Raw genomic sequence first — 18,383 nt, forward strand, 5'->3', positions numbered from 1 at the left:
TACACCAGGAGGTGCAGAACCAGAGCCGGCAGGATCATGAAGGATCCTCACCACCCCAACAACAGACTGTTTCAGCTGCTGCGGTCAGGCAGGCGCCTCCGTAGTCACGCTGCAAGAACAGAGAGACTGAGACGGAGTTTCTTTCCTCAGGCCATCAGGACTGTGAACTCCGACCTCACCAGGACCCCCACATAGACCCACACAACTGCCCCTCTTAGGCACACACACACACACACACACACACACACACACACACTTACTGTAAATATTGTGTTGTTTTTTATTTGTAAATAGTGTGTACTTGTTGCCTTGCACATTCCTGCTGAGCATTGCCACTTTCATTTCACTGCACACCCTGTGTGTGTATGTGACAAATAAAACATCTTGAATCTTGAATCTTGAATCAGCCCACCCTCCCCCAGCCCATCAGGGGCTCACACCTCTGGAGCACCCTCCATCAACTCAGCGACGACCCTCGTCATCCTGGAGAGAGACGTCAACAGGCTGTTCAAAAAGCAGAACCCCATAAAGCAGCGGCCCGACTCCGTCTCCCATCCACCCTGAAGCACTGTGCTGACCAGCTGTCTCCGGTGTTCACCGACATCTTCAACACCTCCCTGGAGACATGCCACGTTCCAGCCTGCTTCAAGGCCTCCACCATCATCCCCGTCCCCAAAAAACCCAAGATCACAGGACTCAATGACTACAGGCCCATCGCCTGACCTCTGTGGTCATGAAGTCCTTTGACTTGGTCCTGTCACACCTCAAGACCATCACCGACCCACTCCTGGACCCCTGCAGTTCGCCTACAGAGCCAACAGGTCTGTAGACGATGCAGTCAACATGGCCCTTCACTACTCCCTGCAGCACCAGGTCTCCCGAGGAACCCACGCCAGGATCCTGTTTATGGACTACAGCTGTGCTTTCAATACAATCATCCCGTCCCTGCTGCAGGACAAGCTCTCCCAGCTGCACCACCTGCAGGTGGATCACAGACTTCCTGACCGACAGGAAGCAGCACGTGAGGCTGGGGAAACACGTCTCAGGCTCCCGGACCACCAGCACGGGTTCCCCAAGGCTGTGTTCTCTCCCTCTGCTGTTCTCCTGTACACCAACAGCTGCACCTCCAGTCACCAGTCCGTCAAGCTCCTAAAGTTCGCGGATGACACCACCCTCATTGGGCTCATCTCTGACCGCCTACAGGTGGGAGACTGACCACCTGGTGACCTGGTGCAGCCAGAACAACCTGGAGCTCAACGCCTGAAGACAGTGGAGATGGTTGTGGATTTCAGGAGGAATGCAGCCCCACCCGCCCTCTCATCCTGTGTGACTCCCGCGACGCTGTGGAGTCCTACCGCTTCCTGGGCTCCATCATCTCCCAGGACCTCAAGTGGAGCTGAACATCCGCTCCATCACCAAGAAGGCCCAGCAGAGGATGTTCTTCCTGAGGCAGCTGAGGAAATTCAACCTGCCAGGGAGAATGATGGTACACCCCTACGCCATCGTTGAGTCCATCATCTGCTCCTCCATCACCGCCTGGCACCCTGCAGCCACAGCCAAAGACAAGCGCAGGCTGCAGAGCATCATCCGCTCGGCCGAGAGGGTTATCGGTTGCAATCTGCCTTCCTCCAGGTCCTGTTCACTTCCAGGTCACTGAAGCGGGCCGAAAGATTGTCGCTGACCCTCCCACCCTGGACACTCCCTGTCGAGTCCCTCCTCGGGAGGAGGCTGCGTCCATCATGACCAAGACCACCCGCCACACCAAAGCTTTTTCCCGACGGGTCGGGCTCATCAATGGACCCCGGGACTGACTGACTGTCACCCCAGGACTACCACCTCTTCTTCCACCTTCCTCTCCTCCTTCTTCCCGCCTCCTTCCTCTTCCTCCTCCTCCTCCTCCCTCCTCCTTCTTCTTCCCTCCTCCACACGTCACTTTAACATGCACTTTAACTAAAACACACCACTTGAAGCACACACCCAAACACTTCACATTATTTGTTGTCTTTCTGTCGTGTTGATTGTTGTTTGTTTGTCATGTCCAAATGTTGCACCTTCCACCAAAAAAAATTCCTCGTTTGTTTGTGAAAACATTCCTGGCAATAAAACTGTTTCTGATTCTGATTCTGATTCTGATTACGGTACGAGCGTGTGAAAGCTGTCTTCAAAATAAGAGCGAACTTCCGGTGAACGTGATATGACGAAACACGCCTTTAAATACAGATATAGTGATAGATTAAACTAAATGAAGAGATGAAAAATCATGAATGGTATTAATGATGAACACATTAAATGAAATAAAGTAATTATTCCAATATTGGGATATTCTGATTTAGAATTTCAAAATAAAAGCTAAAGAAAATCACATTCATGTGCAAATGGGTGTCTAATTTCAGAATAGATTTAGAACACAATGGTGCGTAGTTACAAAATACTTTCACTTCTGATTCATGGTAGAGTACCTCAAGGTGTCATCCAGAGATAATCAAGACATTCTGACGTTTGATTTCTAAATGAAAGCACTTCATAAAGAAAATAATAGTAATATATTTCCAATATTTGATATTTCTTTGAAGCAAATCTGTAACTTCCTTGAAAATAATCACACTGCAGTCTTGTTATTGGTGACCTCAGCTAGGTCCATGATTATTTTCATGAGATATTACTGTGTAGATTTTGAATAAATTCAGTTTAAAATTAGCGAGAAATAAATATTATTAATATTATGGCAATATTTGGATTTTATTTTAAGCAAATCTGAAACTTTCTTGACAAAAGGTACACTGCAGTCTTGTTAAGGGTGACCTCTGCTAGGTCCATGATTATTCTCATGAGATATTACTGTGTAGATTTTGAATGAATTCAATTCAAACTTAGCGAGAAACAAATATTATTAATATTATGACTATTTTGATTTTATTTTAAGCAAATCTGAAACTTTCTTGAAAAAAGGTACAATGCAGTCTTGTTATTGGTGACCTCAGCTAGGTCCATGATTATTTTCATGAGATATTACTGTGTAGATTTTGAATAAATTCAGTTTAAAGTTAGCGAGAAATAAATATTATTAATATTATGGCAATATTTGGATTTTATTTTAAGCAAATCTGAAACTTTCTTGAAAAAAGGTACACTGCAGTCTTGTTATTGGTGACCTCAGCTAGGTCCATGATTATTTTCATGAGATATTACTGTGTAGATTTTGAATAAATTCACTTTAAAGTTAGCGAGAAACAAATATTATTAATATTATGACTATTTGGATTTTATTTTAAGCAAATCTGAAACTTTCTTGAAAAAAGGTACAATGCAGTCTTGTTAGTGGTGACCTCAGCTAGGTCCATGATTATTTTCATGAGATATTACTGTGTAGATTTTGAATAAATTCACTTTAAAGTTAGCGAGAAATAAATATTATTAATATTATGGCAATATTTGGATTTTATTTTAAGCAAATCTGAAACTTTCTTGAAAAAAGGTACACTGCAGTCTTGTTATTGGTGACCTCAGCTAGGTCCATGATTATTTTCATGAGATATTACTGTGTAGATTTTGAATAAATTCAGTTTAAAGTTAGCGAGAAATAAATATTATTCATATTATGGCAATATTTGGATCTTATTTTAAGCAAATCTGTAACTTTCTTGAAAATAATCACACTGCAGTCTTGTTATTGGTGACCTCAGCTAGGTCCATGATTATTTTCATGAGATATTACTGTGTAGATTTTGAATAAATTCAGTTTAAAATTAGCGAGAAATAAATATTATTAATATTATGGCAATATTTGGATTTTATTTTAAGCAAATCTGAAAGTTTCTTGACAAAAGGTACACTGCAGTCTTGTTAAGGGTGACCACTGCTAGGTCCATGATTATTCTCATGAGATATTACTGTGTAGATTTTGAATGAATTCAATTCAAAGTTAGCGAGAAACAAATATTATTAATATTATGACTATTTTGATTTTATTTTAAGCAAATCTGAAACTTTCTTGAAAAAAGGTACAATGCAGTCTTGTTATTGGTGACCTCAGCTAGGTCCATGATTATGTTCATGAGATATTACTGTGTAGATTTTGAATAAAATCAGTTTAAAGTTAGCGAGAAATAAATATTATTAATATTATGGCAATATTTCGATTTTATTTTAAGCAAATCTGAAACTTTCTTGAAAAAGGTACACTGCAGTCTTGTTATTGGTGACCTCAGCTAGGTCCATGATTATTTTCATGAGATATTACTGTGTAGATTTTGAATAAATTCAGTTTAAAGTTAGCGAGAAATAAATATTATTCATATTATGGCAATATTTGGATTTTATTTTAAGCAAATCTGAAACTTTCTTGAAAAAAGGTACACTGCAGTCTTGTTAAGGGTGACCTCAGCTAGGTCCATGATTATTTTCATGAGATATTACTGTGTAGATTCATAGAAGGACTTTCCATATTTGTTTTCCAAAATATTTTATTTTGGGAATTAAAGGCACAAACTGCAGCTCCAGCTGCTTGCCCTGGCTATCTTCAAGCCTTCATTGTCCATGTTGAGGCATTCTTCGTGGTACCAATTAATGCATCCGTCACATTGGATCTAGAAAATTCAAGAAAGTTTCAGATTTGCTTAAAATAAAATCCAAATATTGCCATAATATTAATAATATTTATTTTTCGCTAACTTTAAATTGAATTTATTCGAAATCCCCACAGTAATATCTCATGAAAATAATCATGGACCTAGCTGAGGTCACCACTAACAAGACTGCATTGTACCTTTTTTCAAGAAAGTTACAGATTTGCTTAAAATAAAATCCAAATATTGCCATAATATTCAAAATATTTATTTCTCGCTAACTTTAAAGTGAATTCATTCAAAATCTACACAGTAATATCTCATGAAAATATTCATGGGCCTAGCAGAGGTCACCACTAACAAGACTGCATTGTACCTTTTTTCAAGAAAGTTTCAGATTTGCTTAAAATAAAATCCAAATAGTCATAATATTAATAATATTTGTTTCTCGCTAACTTTGAATTGAATTCATTCAAAATCTACACAGTAATATCTCATGAAAATATTCATGGGCCTAGCAGAGGTCACCACTAACAAGACTGCATTGTACCCTTTTTCAAGAAAGTTTCAGATTTGCTTAAAATAAAATCCAAATATTGTCATAATATTAATAATATTTATTTCTCGCTAACTTTGAATTGAATTCATTCAAAATCTACAAAATAATATCTCATGAAAATATTCATGGGCCTAGCAGAGGTAACCAATAACAAGACTGCAGTGTAACTTCTTTCAAGAAAGTTACAGATTTGCTTAAAATAAAATCCAAATATTGCCATAATATTAATAATATTTATTTTTTGCTAACTTTAAATTGAATTCATTCAAAATCTACACAGTAATATCTCATGAAAATATTCATGGGCCTAGCAGAGGTCACCATTAACAAGACCGCAGTGTAATTTTTATCAAGAAACTTACAGATTTGCTTCAAAGAAATATCAAATATTGGAAATATATTACTATTATTTTCTTTATGAAGTGCTTTCATTTAGAAATCAAACGTCAGAATGTCTTGATCATCTCTGGATGACACATTGAGGTACTCTACCATGAATCAGAAGTGAAAGTATTTTGTAACTACGCACCATTGTGTTCTAAATCTATTCTGAAATTAGACACCCATTTGCGCATGAATGTGATTTTCTTTAGCTTTCATTTTGAAATTCTAAATCAGAATATCCCAATATTGGAATAATTACTTTCTTTCATTTCATGTGTTCATCATGAATACCATTCGTGATTTTTCATCTCTTCAATTAGTTTAATCTATCACTATATCTGTATTTAAAGACGTGTTTCATCATATCACGTTCACCGGAAGTTCGCTCTTATTTTGAAAACAGTTTTCACACACTCGCACCGTAATGCCTGGTATATACGTGTACTGAAAAAAATCGTGCGGGCTGGCTTGACTGTGTTTTTCGAAGTGGCGGCTGGCTTGACCGCAGTATATTCCAGCTGCTATAGGTGCTGTTTATTATGAGTTTGCAGGGACTTGAACACAATAGTCTCTTCAATAATTCAGATTTATATTATCAATAGCTATACTTATATTAAATACACAGTGAACCAGGGACTTAAAGGGGCCCCTATAACCTATAGGACAGCACTTTGCATTAGGGCTCTGATGTTGATAATATAATGCTGCTGTGCTAAACAAAAACAACGTGGTCACCAGCGTACAATACGGAGTATTAAGAAATACTATGAACATTGATTACATTGTCAGTCCACTCACACAGGCGTTTTCACTTGCTTTGTACGACCTCTTCGGAGAAATATTGAGAATTGTTTCAGATGTAACCAACCGATATGTAATGTTGCTTGAAAATTAACTCATCCTCAACCCACTGCAACATTAAATAGCTGTCTACAGGTTAATACACTGGTAATGACAACCCAATTATGTGTTATGAATATCTTCCATCCAATTGCACTGGGTCGTTTTACGCAGCGCAAATATCAAAACTGTAATTAAATGCTGCCGGACCCACCCAATCGACTGGGTGGGTCCTCATTCACACAGAGGATCAAAGATGTTTCTCCTATTCCGTTCAACTTGTGAGAGCGGAACTTCTCGTGCTGTCACTCAGATGAAGGTCCAATCACAATCCCTCTGTGTGTTTTCTCCCGCCCCCTTCCACGTCGACCTGCACTCTCGCCATATTTTCATTCACGGGAAGCCCACAGACCGGTGGCTCGCTCCTAAATTAAAGAGAATAAGCTTTAATAAAAAGACAGCGATCTACTTTTAAAGGATTAAAGGGGCATCTGCGTGAGCTGCACAGCTAGTCTCTGTTATTTTCAACAATGAACATCTTCAGACTGACAGGAGACCTCTCTCATCTGGCTGCTATCATCATCCTGCTACTCAAAATATGGAAAAGCAGGTCGTGTGCAGGTGAGCCATAGCTACCATTTATAGTACACATGCCTCATTACTGTTTTCCAAACGTTGCTGATTAACTTTGCCTTTCTTTAATCAGCCAAATCGGCCGTTTTAGCTTCCTCTCTTATCTAGCAAGCTCCATGCTAAAGTTAGCTTCATGCTAATGTTTCCCACTCATTCATTGGAGTCTATGGCTATTAGCGTTAGCAGTCAGCGGGCTAACTGCTGATAACAGATATACATGTCTGTCTGCACCTCCTATCACGTCTAACAGCAGACTGTGCTAGATGTGCTAGTTTTACTACAAATGGGTTCATTTAAATATTGATGTCAGCATGTTATTGTAGCTTAGCATCATCTAATGTTAACTTTGTTGGGACTGCCAGAATGATGTAGTTAACCCTAACTATGGTCGCTAAACTAAGCCGCATGCTGCTCAGTAGATATTTCTTTAGGGGGGTATTCCTTCCTTCTCTTTTGGTGTTCGGTTTTTCTTTCTCTACACAACATCCATCCATTCACTCCTGCTCTGTTAGTCTGAGGTTTGGTGCTCGATTTGTTTGGTCTGGCTTCTGACGTGGCGTTCTAGGAAGCGCTGCAGAGTAAACTGCGAAAGTAGACGCCTTTTCCTTTTCCATGTATAGTTCTCTCTCTCTTATAATATGTATTAATGGTAAACTGCACTTTGAAGCACACATATAATAATCATTTGTGGTGTGCAGTCAAGAGGACACACTACAATTCAACACATACATTTAATGTTTTGTTTCTAATTTGTCTGACATGCATCTCTAAACACAAATAATGTACAACTCCACACAGAGAAGCTGGCATGTTGTGCTAGGTAACCACTGCTCTGCCACGCAGGATCTCAATGCATCTTAAAGCATTTTGAGCTTATTTGCATTAGTTATTAACGTAAGTAAGATGACTCTAAATATATGAATTTTCTCTATTTATGCCTATAAAAACAAGTCCAAAAGAACTGAGACCGCTGATTTCCCGGATTTATATTCATCATGTTTCCAGTAGATGTCACTGTTCAACAGGGAACACGTTTATGATTTATTTTGTATCCAAACTACTTGTGAAGCTGCTCTGAAGTTGCTGTTGGTTCAACATGAATGTTAACTCTGCTTTATATCTCTGTTCAAGGTATCTCTGGAAAGAGCCAAATCCTGTTTGCTATCTTGTTCACCACACGCTACTTGGATCTGCTCACCTCCTTCATCTCCTTCTATAACACAAGCATGAAGGTAGGACCCCAGTCACGTCTCCGCTCTGACCAGGAGCCTTTCATACCCTAGCCAGTGCCTTCAAAGACAAGCGGCTCTGCTTTGTTTACCAGGTGATCTACATCGGTTGTGCGTATGCCACCGTCTACCTGATCTACGTGAAGTTCAGGGCCACCTACGATGGCAACCATGACAGTTTCAGAGTGGAGTTCCTGGTTGTTCCTGTCGGGGGTCTTGCTGTTCTCATCAACCACGACTTCGCTCTCCTCGAGGTGCGTTCGACCTCTCACCTGGTTGTCACACTGTGACATAAGAGCTCAGCGCAATGAGAACAGTCCTGTCAACATCTTATCTTACTTTGTTATGAATGATATACATTTTCAACAGATCCTCTGGACGTTCTCCATCTACCTGGAGTCGGTGGCAATCCTGCCGCAGCTCTTCATGATCAGCAAGACTGGCGAGGCAGAGACGATCACCACCCACTACCTGTTCTGCCTGGGCCTGTATCGGGCCCTCTATCTTTTCAACTGGATCTGGCGTTTCTACTTTGAAGGCTTCTTTGACATGATCGCCATTGTGGCCGGTTTGGTCCAGACTGTCCTCTACTGTGACTTCTTCTACCTTTATGTCACCAAAGGTGGGTTTCCTGTTTGTATCATCCATTATGGCATTATATAACTAAAACTAAGGAAAAAGGAGTCTAATTATCAGACAACACATGGAGAACAAAATGATGAATAATGTTTTACTGTATAGGGACATTTGTTATACAAATGAAATAAGGTGTAGTGACCAATTAATGTTTCCTTATTCTGCGACAGTAAAACACTTTAAAAGTCTATCTTAACACAATACACAATGATGATAATAATAATACATTTTTGTTGTACAGTGCTTTAAAAGGTAGTAAAAGGCACTTAACATGTTAAAAACTAGAACGGGCACTCGGTAGAGCGCATACCTTCGCATATCACAAGATTGGGCATTGAATTATGAACATTTTGGCATTAGTTGCATGCCAATTGGATAGAAATTGACCGTGCTATGGTAAACAAATTATTTTGACCTATCCATGACCTTGACATTTGACCCGATTGATCCCAAAATCTAATCAAATGGTTCCCGGATAATAACCAATCATCCCACCAAATTTCATGCGATTCAAGAATATGTTGACCTTTTCATGACCTTGACCTTTGACCCGATCGATCCCAAAATCTAATCAAATGGTCCCCGGATAATAACCAACCATCCCACCAAATTTCATGCGATTCGGTTTTAAACTTTTTTTGATATGCGAATATCACGCATACAAATAAATAAATATATAAATAAATAAATACAGGGCGATCAACACATAACCTTCCGCATTTTCAATGCGAAGGTAACAAGAACAATAAAAGCATTAACAATATGAAGAAGGCAGATAGATGACATACGAGTAAGAAACATAACAAAAACCTACATAATTAGCATTACAGATTAAAAGCAGATTTAAATAAATATTGTTTTAATGTAGTTTTGAAAGTGGCGGAGAATGTCTGGGATGCTGGGGGAGAGAGTTCGAGAGGGAGGGTCCAGTAATAGAGAAGAGTCCCTGTTACCACAGGTCTAATGCTTGGATAGAGTAGGCGGGGTATGTAGGTTGGCGTTGTGGATGAGGGCGTGTCGGTGCAGGAGGTGAGAAAGGTGAGAAGGAGTCTCGGGTGGGGAAGGGCTTTGTAGGTGACGAGTGAGAATCTTGAACTGTATTATTTGCTGTAGGGGGAGCCAATGGAGGTTTTGAAGGATTGGGGTCATGTGATCTCTGGTGCGTTAATGGGAGAGCAGTTGGTGGAGTGGGTATTGGGGTTAACGGATTTGGTAGTGCTGGGTGATGTAATACTTTCTCTAGTCTTCGGTGGTCCTGAACTTATCTTTTCCTAGAATACCTTCAATGAAGGAGCTCTACAGCAAAATGTCATTCCTAAAGTTCAGCTGAAGCTAATTTGTGGCTTTAGCGGTCTGAGTTTGCTGAATCAAGTGATCTTTTTATTTAAAAGTTCCCTCTTTGTATAACAGTCGGTCCACAGGAGCTAAGCAAGAAAACACTTTCCCAGAAATCCACAGAGAGGAATGTGTGCTCGTATACAGATTGGAAGTACGCACTAACTTCGACTGATCTCGCCTCAAATTCGCAACGGTTAAACTTGTAAAAAAATCAATTAATCTATTCATCTTTTGTTTTCCTCTAAAGCTTCTATTGGAATTAGAAATGCATTGCTTGTTAGTGAAGTCCAGACTTTTCCTTCACGAATTGTGTGCTCTTCTATCATATTGCAGTGCTTCCAAACTTTAGAAAAACTTGGATGTCACAGTTTGTCAGTTACTAGAGCCACATGTGTCTGCACTGTAACTTCAATCCTGTAGTTTTATCGGGGTCAACATCTGGTTGAGGACTTTTCAACTTCGTGATTTGGTGGTTGTCACCTGAAGCCTGTTCCCACCTCCGGAACCTTTTTAGGATTGCAGGAAACTTAATTTCATAATGTACATTGATCAACAGCACTGTACATGTGCCAGTGTTAGACAAAAGGCAATGTGTCAACCATCCCTCAGCCTGAAATCAGCCTAAAACAAGAAATACAATAATTCTACAAGATTTAAAAAAACAATATATATATATATATATATATATATAATGGAAAATAGCCAATTAGAGTACAAATTAATTTCCTTCTGACCCTCAGGGAGGTCTTTGGGTCGTACTTTCTGATGGGCCAGGAAATGAGTGAAAGTCTTTAATATAAGTTTACTAGAAACATTTACAATTTAGATTATGTATCTTTTTCAAGGGAGTCCTGTTCCAGACGTCAGCATAAAAATGTCACATAAAAGACAGCAACAACAGACTTAAAATAAAACATAAAACATTTCAACTTAAAGAGAAAAGCCGGTTAAGTTGCCATTTGCTTAATGTTGTAAATCCAAAATAAATATGCATAATACACTGGAGACAAACATTTTCAGTCTCCCCTTTCTCCTCGAGTGTCTTGTTCTATGCACTCAACATTACAAGAAACGGCGTGTTTTATCTTCTCCGTGGAAATGTAGTCTTAAGCACTCCTTTGTGTGGTTGTTATGACCCTTGGGGGCAACTTCTGAACACAAATCAACAAGTTCCTGTTAAAGCAAAGTGGTGTGAATCATCTATGGGTGAATGTATGTTTTCTGACTGTCTCTTTCCATCTCACTCCTCAGTGTTGAAAGGCAAGAAGCTGAGCCTGCCGGCATAAAACACGCAGAAGGAGATGGAGACTCCCAGCAGACTTTTGGGGGTGTGGAGATGACATCATGTAATCTCGTGACCTACAACAAAAGATGCCTGAGACAGAGAGCCAACTATCGGGGGGGAAAAACACTAGTCTTCTTGATGGATCTGGTAAATGCCAACAAACACCAGAGCTGAGCAAAAATCCTAGCTGGTCAACCTTTGAATTTCTGCGTTCAGCATCTTGCCTTAAACTTCTTTTCATTGCTGTTCAAAATAGGAGAAAAGGCGTCTTTTTTTCTTCTTCTTCCTTTCTTTATTTTCTCTTTTATTCTATTTTATTTTTTTACATGTGAGGTGTCTACGCTTGTTTTTTAATTTTTCTTTTTATAATGTCAAAAATAGGGTTGACTGAAAAGTACCTTGTTTGACTTGGTAATGAAATGCACAAATGTACAGTCTTATTAAAGAGTGAGATAAAGAGGTAATGTGCCTGATGAAGATTATGTCCACAGTATTTCTTTTTAGTCTGCATATACTGTTCTACATGTACCGTCTCCAGGAATATGTAACGATGCCAACAGCAACAGTTAAACGCCAACACACATGCATTTTGTAAAAGCATCGCTTTCTAAAATTGCTCTCAACAACATTTTAACTCTATCAATCTGAAACATTTTGTAAACAACGGTCATTAGAAGGTTTGTAGTTTCATCTCATGAAATTAATTAATGTAATGTCAGCAATCAGTTAGGCCTAGATAGTATTTTAAAATAGTGGATATGTCATTTGGGATGAAATCTCATGTGTTTATTGATCTTTTTTTCCTGTATTGAAGGGAATATAATGCATCAATTGTTTCACAGCTTTAATGATTCAAAAAAATGCGACATCATATTTCTGATGTAGATCGAGCACAAACTTTGTTTCTGCCTGGTTGCACCCCATTTCCAAACTCAGAAACACCTTCAAGCGGTGACTTGTCGGTTATCTCAAGGTTGAAATCTCACTGAAGTCGAGAGTACAGCAATAAGGAATTGCTAAATGATGATATTTTGCATTAAAGTGCATCAGCACTTTGACTGGTCGTGACATTTCAAGTGTGGACTGAATGTCTAATTAAACAGATTTGACATGGTGCTGGTCTATAATCGCGTGGTGTTCAATGGGTGCATTTCTATAACATTTAAAGGCCTCTTGAAAACTTTAATGTTTTTTTCTTATGCAAACTAGTCATTCCTAAAGAATTATGTACACTTTTTAGGTCTTTTTTTTCTTTTCTTGCATGATATCACCTCCATTAAAGATTTTATGAGAATCACCCTCTGTTGCTGTTTGATTATTGAAACCATGCGAGAATAGAAACACACCTTTTATTCTTTAAAGTGCATTATTTCGTTTTTGACCACTAGTAGGGCTATGGACAGGGATAGAGGAAGTATGGAGATAATTTACCTAAATTAAAGTAGAAATACCACACTAGGATACACTGTTGAGACTCCGCCCACTCCTCTCTACCGCCATCTGCCTGATGGATCGTGGAGGTCTCCATCGTGGAATATGCCTACTATGAACTATTCATACACTCTGTCATATTCATTGAATGTATTTTAACTCTAAATCTGTCCTTCTGTACACATTACATCTATTGCATCTGTCCATCCTGGAGAGGGATCCTCCTCTGTTGCTCTCCTGAAGGTTTCTTCCCTTTTTTTCCCCCTGAAGGGTTATTTGGGAGTTTTTCCTGGACCGATGCGAGGTTTTGGGGCAGGGATGTCTATGTGTACAGATTGTAAAGCACTCCGAGACAAATTAGTAATTTGTGAAATTGGGCTATACAAATAAACTGAATTGAATTGAATTGTGTTACAAGTAGAAGTTCTGCTTTAAAAATGTTACTTCAGGAAAAGAATGCAACTATAATCAGGAAAATGTACCTACGGTAGTAAAAGTACTCCATGCAGAAAAATGTCCTATGGCTGTTATACTATTAAAATAAATGGAACACAGAACATCAAGTCAAGTAAACTTATAATTCCAATAAAGATTATTGCAACCTGAATGGATTTCATGGATGGCCTTATTTCCTAAAATCATCTCCGGTTCCTTCTGATACACAAAGATCTTTTATGAGGAAAAATGTATAATAGTAATACCACTTTGAGAAATCAATTAATGTGTGCCATACAACAGATTGCATTTTATATCTCCATCTCTTTTTGGAAAAAGACCAGCACAGATGTGAATCCTGAGGAACATTTATTCAAAGCTACATTACAAATATAGAACATTGTGCTCTTAAAGGTAACAGCAAACATACACCTGTAGCAGTTTTATTTTTTCAGGGCTCCTCTTCAAGATTCCTTGGTTCAAGTCAATTTGTGTGCTTTTCTTCATTCCATTATCCAAACCGCTTATCCTTCTTTAGGGCTGCGTGGAGCTGGCTTTTCTTCATGCCGAATTACTTTTTTCCAAGAAACTTAAGTGAACACAAGATTTGAAGTGTTTGTCGATAGAGAGAGACTCAGTTTTACAGATCTGTTGATTACATTCTCATCATTTCGTCGACAAAGTCATGAGTGCAAGTCAACTTAAAAATGTCTGTTTGAGGACAGCCTGAGTTGTTTTGTAGTGCATTTATTTGTGCCTAATAGGCATAAACATCAGGTGAGCATAATCAACCCACACATTTTCAGACTGAAAAATGAATGTAGAAAATGGAATAGTAAATGGCTTAATCACACTGTCCAGCCATGAGTCAACATATTTCCTCTTTCACTCAATTACTTGAAATGAGATGCCAGTTCAAGATAAATCCATAGTGCATGTACAGGTTATGTCGTACAGATTCGATTTACATACATATTCAGAATTTGACCTGGCAGTTGAAAGATGAGTTATTCCATGCTTTGGCTGGTGTAGACATTTCATTCGTCTACATGAATAGAGATAATGACACATGTTAGAAAAAATATATGAAGTTACAATATTTAGGCTTCAGTAACAATCAGGAAGTATTTGTGCTAAGAACATTAGGTGAATATAATACATTCAAGGGTGTGACTCCTCTGAATTCCACCCACGAGCTTCAGCGAATTTGAGCTTTTCCACATGAAATTTGACAATTGGAGAGAGAAGAAGAATCAAGTTACTGCATTTCCTTCATTTTTTTGTTCTCACATTTGCTCTCCATAGACTCTTCATGGTCGTCCAGGACTTTACCTCCCTAACAGGGATAAAGGACAACAGAGAAGAAAATAAATGCAATGCAGAAACAATGTCACAGATATTAAATACTGAAATTGCAATATGTTTGATTTAGCCTATTTTATACACTGTTCTTCTGTTTAATTTATACTCATTTTCTCATCCGACCGGTTCCTTTTTAGACTTCAACAGACCTTTTTTCTCTTTGTGTCTTTTTCTAAACCGCATTATGTAAAGCACCTTGAGCTGCGTGTGTATAAAATGCCATAGCTTTTCAAATGACACATTACCTTTGTCAGATAATAGCAGTTGAAGATGTTGGCGCTGGTGACATAAAGCGCATTAGAGATGAATGCAACCATGACAGAGAAGAGGGCGATGCCGGGGAGCACACACATCAGAATCATTCCTCCTATAAACAAAAGGAACACTGACAGACACACAGAGAAACAACACCGTTTTGGTTCATAAAAAGTACCTTTTTTTAAATTGTAGAAGGTAGAAAAGAGTTTTGGACATGATGACACATACTTTCAAAGAAAACAAAACCGACAACCGACATAACGATGGTCACAAGAGCAAAAGAGAGGAAAATTCCCACAGGCAGTGCAGCCATGGCGCTGAACATCAACCCTGCCAGAGCTAAGACAGGTTGGCTGCTCAGGTACTGCCCGATTCTCGTCTCCATCAGCCATGCTACCTGTGAAAGAGAGGGAGGTCGGAAGCAGCGGTCATTTTCAGAGAGAAAAGTTCCCTCTCCTTTGCTGATGGAAAAGCAAACATGTAAATAAAGAACGGCTTTAGTTCGGACAGATGCAGGTGGTCTCTTGTCACCTTGGGGTCATCATTAAAGCGGTTCACGAGGCCGTCCCATCTTGCCCACAGCTTCTGGAAGTCAGTCATACTGCTGTTGGAGCCGCTGTGCTGCATCTTCAACCGCTTCTGACCAGACTGCAGGACATGAGGAAAACAGGAGCAAGGTTAGTTGGAGACTCTGGGATTCAAGTGAGCAACTGGAGTGGAGCAGAAGACAAGCCTTTGGTTAGCTAACAGCTGGAGGCTTCAGTTTCACACCAAACAAGACTTAAGAACTGAAGAACATATGACAAAGTTTAAAAGTACAAACCTGAACAATGTAGTTTACCTGATTATATTCACAGCTCAGCTTATGATACTTCCTGTAGTTGCCTCAGTCCCTCCTTTTAAAAAGATCACATCTCTACTTCCTCCTCCTCCTCTTCCTCCTCCTCTTCCTCCTCCTCTTTCTTCTTCTTCTTCTCCTTCCTGATTCCTGGTGGAAAGACTCTCAAAGGCTTGTAGATAGTGTTGCTGCCATCTGCTGTTCACCAAATGTGTTTATAAGGACTGGGGACTTTACTTTTCTTAAGAATTTCTTTACATATTATATTCATGTGACTTAGTCTTTAAATTATTAGCAAAAAAATCATTTACAATTCATAAAATGCATTTTGGGGATATCTGTACGAGAGCTTAAAGTTAAACTAAGAATAAAAATAAATACATGAAAAAATAAATAGGACCAATATATTTAGCAGAACAAACTTCAACAAACAAAGCTACAACAATAAAATACATTAATAGAAGAACGAAGCAGTTAATCGTAAATAAACAAATAATATATTTGTTTATTTTATACATAATTTTACAGTGGAAATTACACTGAAATATACACTAATATATTCTATCCTATTAAAAGTTAAAACCAGACTTTTCAAACCAAAGTGTGACCGTGGTCCAAGAGTAACCTGTCCCTTGGGTGGGTTTCCCCTTGTAACTTATACAACTAATAAACGTATCACCAATTAAATCCATGCTGTACTTTATAACCGCAGCAGTTGAGCCAAAGCACGCTACTAATATGCCTATTTACAAGACTGAAGTTAGCTTGTGATTCACAGCTTGTGATATAATAGTTGAGGGTAAAGTTCACCACCTGGACAAACACATATCTTCTCTTCCTTCTCTGCCATGTTACTCATTTTCATTAAAAGACCACTTGCACTAATTATGATAGATGTCGTGGCCGGCGTTCTCTGGTTCTGCCTAATTGCGCCATAAATCACCAATCATCTTTATTGGACAGGTGATGAATTGTCTATTAATTTGTTTCTCTTCTATTGTCTCTCAGGTAGCCAAAGTTGTGACCGATGTTAGTGATGGATTGAGGAATCAATTAAGAATTATTTCCTGAATGTCTGTACGAAATAAGGAGCCATCCAGTGCACACGTAAATACAAACGAGGGGAATCACGACATTATTTCTCCAGAGATCCTGTTTAACGTTGACTTCACAGCTGTCAGACTGAAACTGCTTCTTCAAAAATAATTAGTACACGTTCTTCCCTCCAGCTCTGCGCTGCTATTAGACTGCAACAGCCAGATTTCTCTGAGGCTGATCAGAATGTTAAATGGCTGAACTTCACCACCACTGGTGATTACTTCCTCAATCATAGATATGAGTTGCCATTGCCACCCACACATTAAGCTTATCCCCTTTTTTTGGTTAGTATTAACTATATGTGGGCACATAAATCCGAGGCAAAGGGCAGTGTGGTCTGTTATGAACTATGCACTAAATAGACACACCCCCGGGACCGCTGGTGACAACTTATTGCATGTGGACCCTTTATAGCTGCCGGCCAGACTAATTAATCTCTCTCTTTTTGTATTGAGGGGAAGGCAATGATTTGGTGAGAGCGAGACTGCATCTACCTCTCTGGACTAATAAACTCAATGAACCCAGTTTGTGAGATTGTGTGTGTGTGGTTTGTGCATTCGTGCACACAAAAACATGGAATTCCCATAAAACAATTATATTTTTATTACTCCAGATTTTATTTTGATAGGCTACTTTAATAATAATCAGAATAAACGTCATCTCCTGGCTCGCTCCTGTCCCAGAAAATGAAAAGATTGTGTTTTTACTGTTTCTATTTTCCTTTAAGTTATATGACAAACATAGTCTTATCTTGCCCAACTAAAGCAATTATTTATTTTATCCAAATGAGATCATTGCATCAACAAACTAGAACGGGCACTCGGTAGAGCGCATACCTTCGCATATCACAAGATTGGGCATTGAATTATGAACATTTTGGCATTAGTTGCATGCCAATTGGACAAAAATGTATCGTGCTATGGTAAAAAAAGATTTTGACCTTTCCATGACCTTGACCTTTAGCCCCGGATGTTTTTTAATTAGCCCCGAATATTAATTAAAAAAAGAAAAAAGATTTGGCACACAAGTGGTTAACACCTCCAGGTCGCACGTGACGTCATTCACCCAAAACAGCGGAGTCTGACTGGCAGCAGGCGCACGTAACAGCAAGCTGCTGTCTGAGAGTGTTTCTATGTCTACAAATTTCGCTACTTCACTCCTCTGGGCTAAGCCCAGCGCCGCCGCTCCCATAACGCGCATCGCTCTGCCGTGTTACGCGCTGACATATCCGCGCACACAGGTGAGCACACTCTCACTAGAAAAACTCACTAGCACCCCCCCCCCCCGTCAACAACTCTTCTCGGAGCAAAAAAAGAGAAAAAATGTGGGGTTGGGGTGTGAAGAACCCAGGTCGGGATGTAGAAGGGGGTGCGTGGCCTAAAAAGTTTGGGAACCCCTGCCCTAAGGCAACACAAGGGTTAATCTGTAACAGCACTAACCCATGTGCAGCTCAACTATTATTATTCTTTCTATATATATATATATATATAAA

At 39.2% G+C, this 18,383-nt stretch overlaps 2 protein-coding genes across 4 annotated transcripts; one reads left to right on the forward strand and one right to left on the reverse strand.

The window, feature by feature from the left end:
* Positions 1-6,740: 6,740 nt before the first annotated feature.
* Positions 6,741-12,766, forward strand: LOC130189248 (ER lumen protein-retaining receptor 2-like). Its single transcript, XM_056408009.1, has 5 exons — positions 6,741-6,969; positions 8,113-8,213; positions 8,306-8,464; positions 8,580-8,832; positions 11,436-12,766. The coding sequence occupies exons 1-5, from the start codon at positions 6,879-6,881 to the stop codon at positions 11,468-11,470; spliced, it is 639 nt and encodes a 212-aa protein (XP_056263984.1). The 5' UTR covers positions 6,741-6,878; the 3' UTR covers positions 11,471-12,766.
* A 917-nt stretch (positions 12,767-13,683) lies between these two features.
* Positions 13,684-15,839, reverse strand: LOC130188926 (lipid droplet assembly factor 1-like). Of its 3 annotated transcripts, XM_056407491.1 has the most exons (6): positions 15,797-15,839; positions 15,487-15,603; positions 15,184-15,352; positions 14,943-15,082; positions 14,626-14,671; positions 13,684-14,380 (listed from the first exon to the last, which is right to left on the reverse strand). In XM_056407491.1, the coding sequence occupies exons 2-6, from the start codon at positions 15,580-15,582 to the stop codon at positions 14,373-14,375; spliced, it is 459 nt and encodes a 152-aa protein (XP_056263466.1). In that variant the 5' UTR covers positions 15,583-15,603; positions 15,797-15,839; the 3' UTR covers positions 13,684-14,372. The 3 variants fall into 3 exon arrangements, with proteins under 3 accessions (XP_056263466.1, XP_056263464.1, XP_056263465.1); XM_056407489.1 differs by having other exon boundaries at positions 13,684-14,671; XM_056407490.1 differs by having other exon boundaries at positions 13,684-14,671; positions 15,779-15,833.
* Between the last annotated feature and the right edge of the window lie 2,544 nt (positions 15,840-18,383).

This window comes from Pseudoliparis swirei, chromosome 23 (assembly GCF_029220125.1).
Source record: "Pseudoliparis swirei isolate HS2019 ecotype Mariana Trench chromosome 23, NWPU_hadal_v1, whole genome shotgun sequence".
Lineage (NCBI taxonomy): Eukaryota > Metazoa > Chordata > Actinopteri > Perciformes > Liparidae > Pseudoliparis > Pseudoliparis swirei.

Excerpts from the sequence above, each read along its gene's own strand:
- LOC130189248 (XM_056408009.1), top strand. The coding sequence starts at position 6,879 with ATGAACATCTTCAGACTGACAGGAGACCTCTCTCATCTGGCTGCTATC. Across the intron at positions 6,970-8,112 it reads GAAAAGCAGGTCGTGTGCAG|GTATCTCTGGAAAGAGCCAA; the intron begins GTGAGCCATAGC and ends TCTCTGTTCAAG. Across the intron at positions 8,465-8,579 it reads ACGACTTCGCTCTCCTCGAG|ATCCTCTGGACGTTCTCCAT; the intron begins GTGCGTTCGACC and ends CATTTTCAACAG.
- LOC130188926 (XM_056407489.1), bottom strand. The coding sequence starts at position 15,582 with ATGCAGCACAGCGGCTCCAACAGCAGTATGACTGACTTCCAGAAGCTG. Across the intron at positions 15,353-15,486 it reads GCTTTAATGATGACCCCAAG|GTAGCATGGCTGATGGAGAC; the intron begins GTGACAAGAGAC and ends TCTCTTTCACAG. Across the intron at positions 15,083-15,183 it reads CGGTTTTGTTTTCTTTGAAA|TGTTCCTTTTGTTTATAGGA; the intron begins GTATGTGTCATC and ends TGTGTCTGTCAG.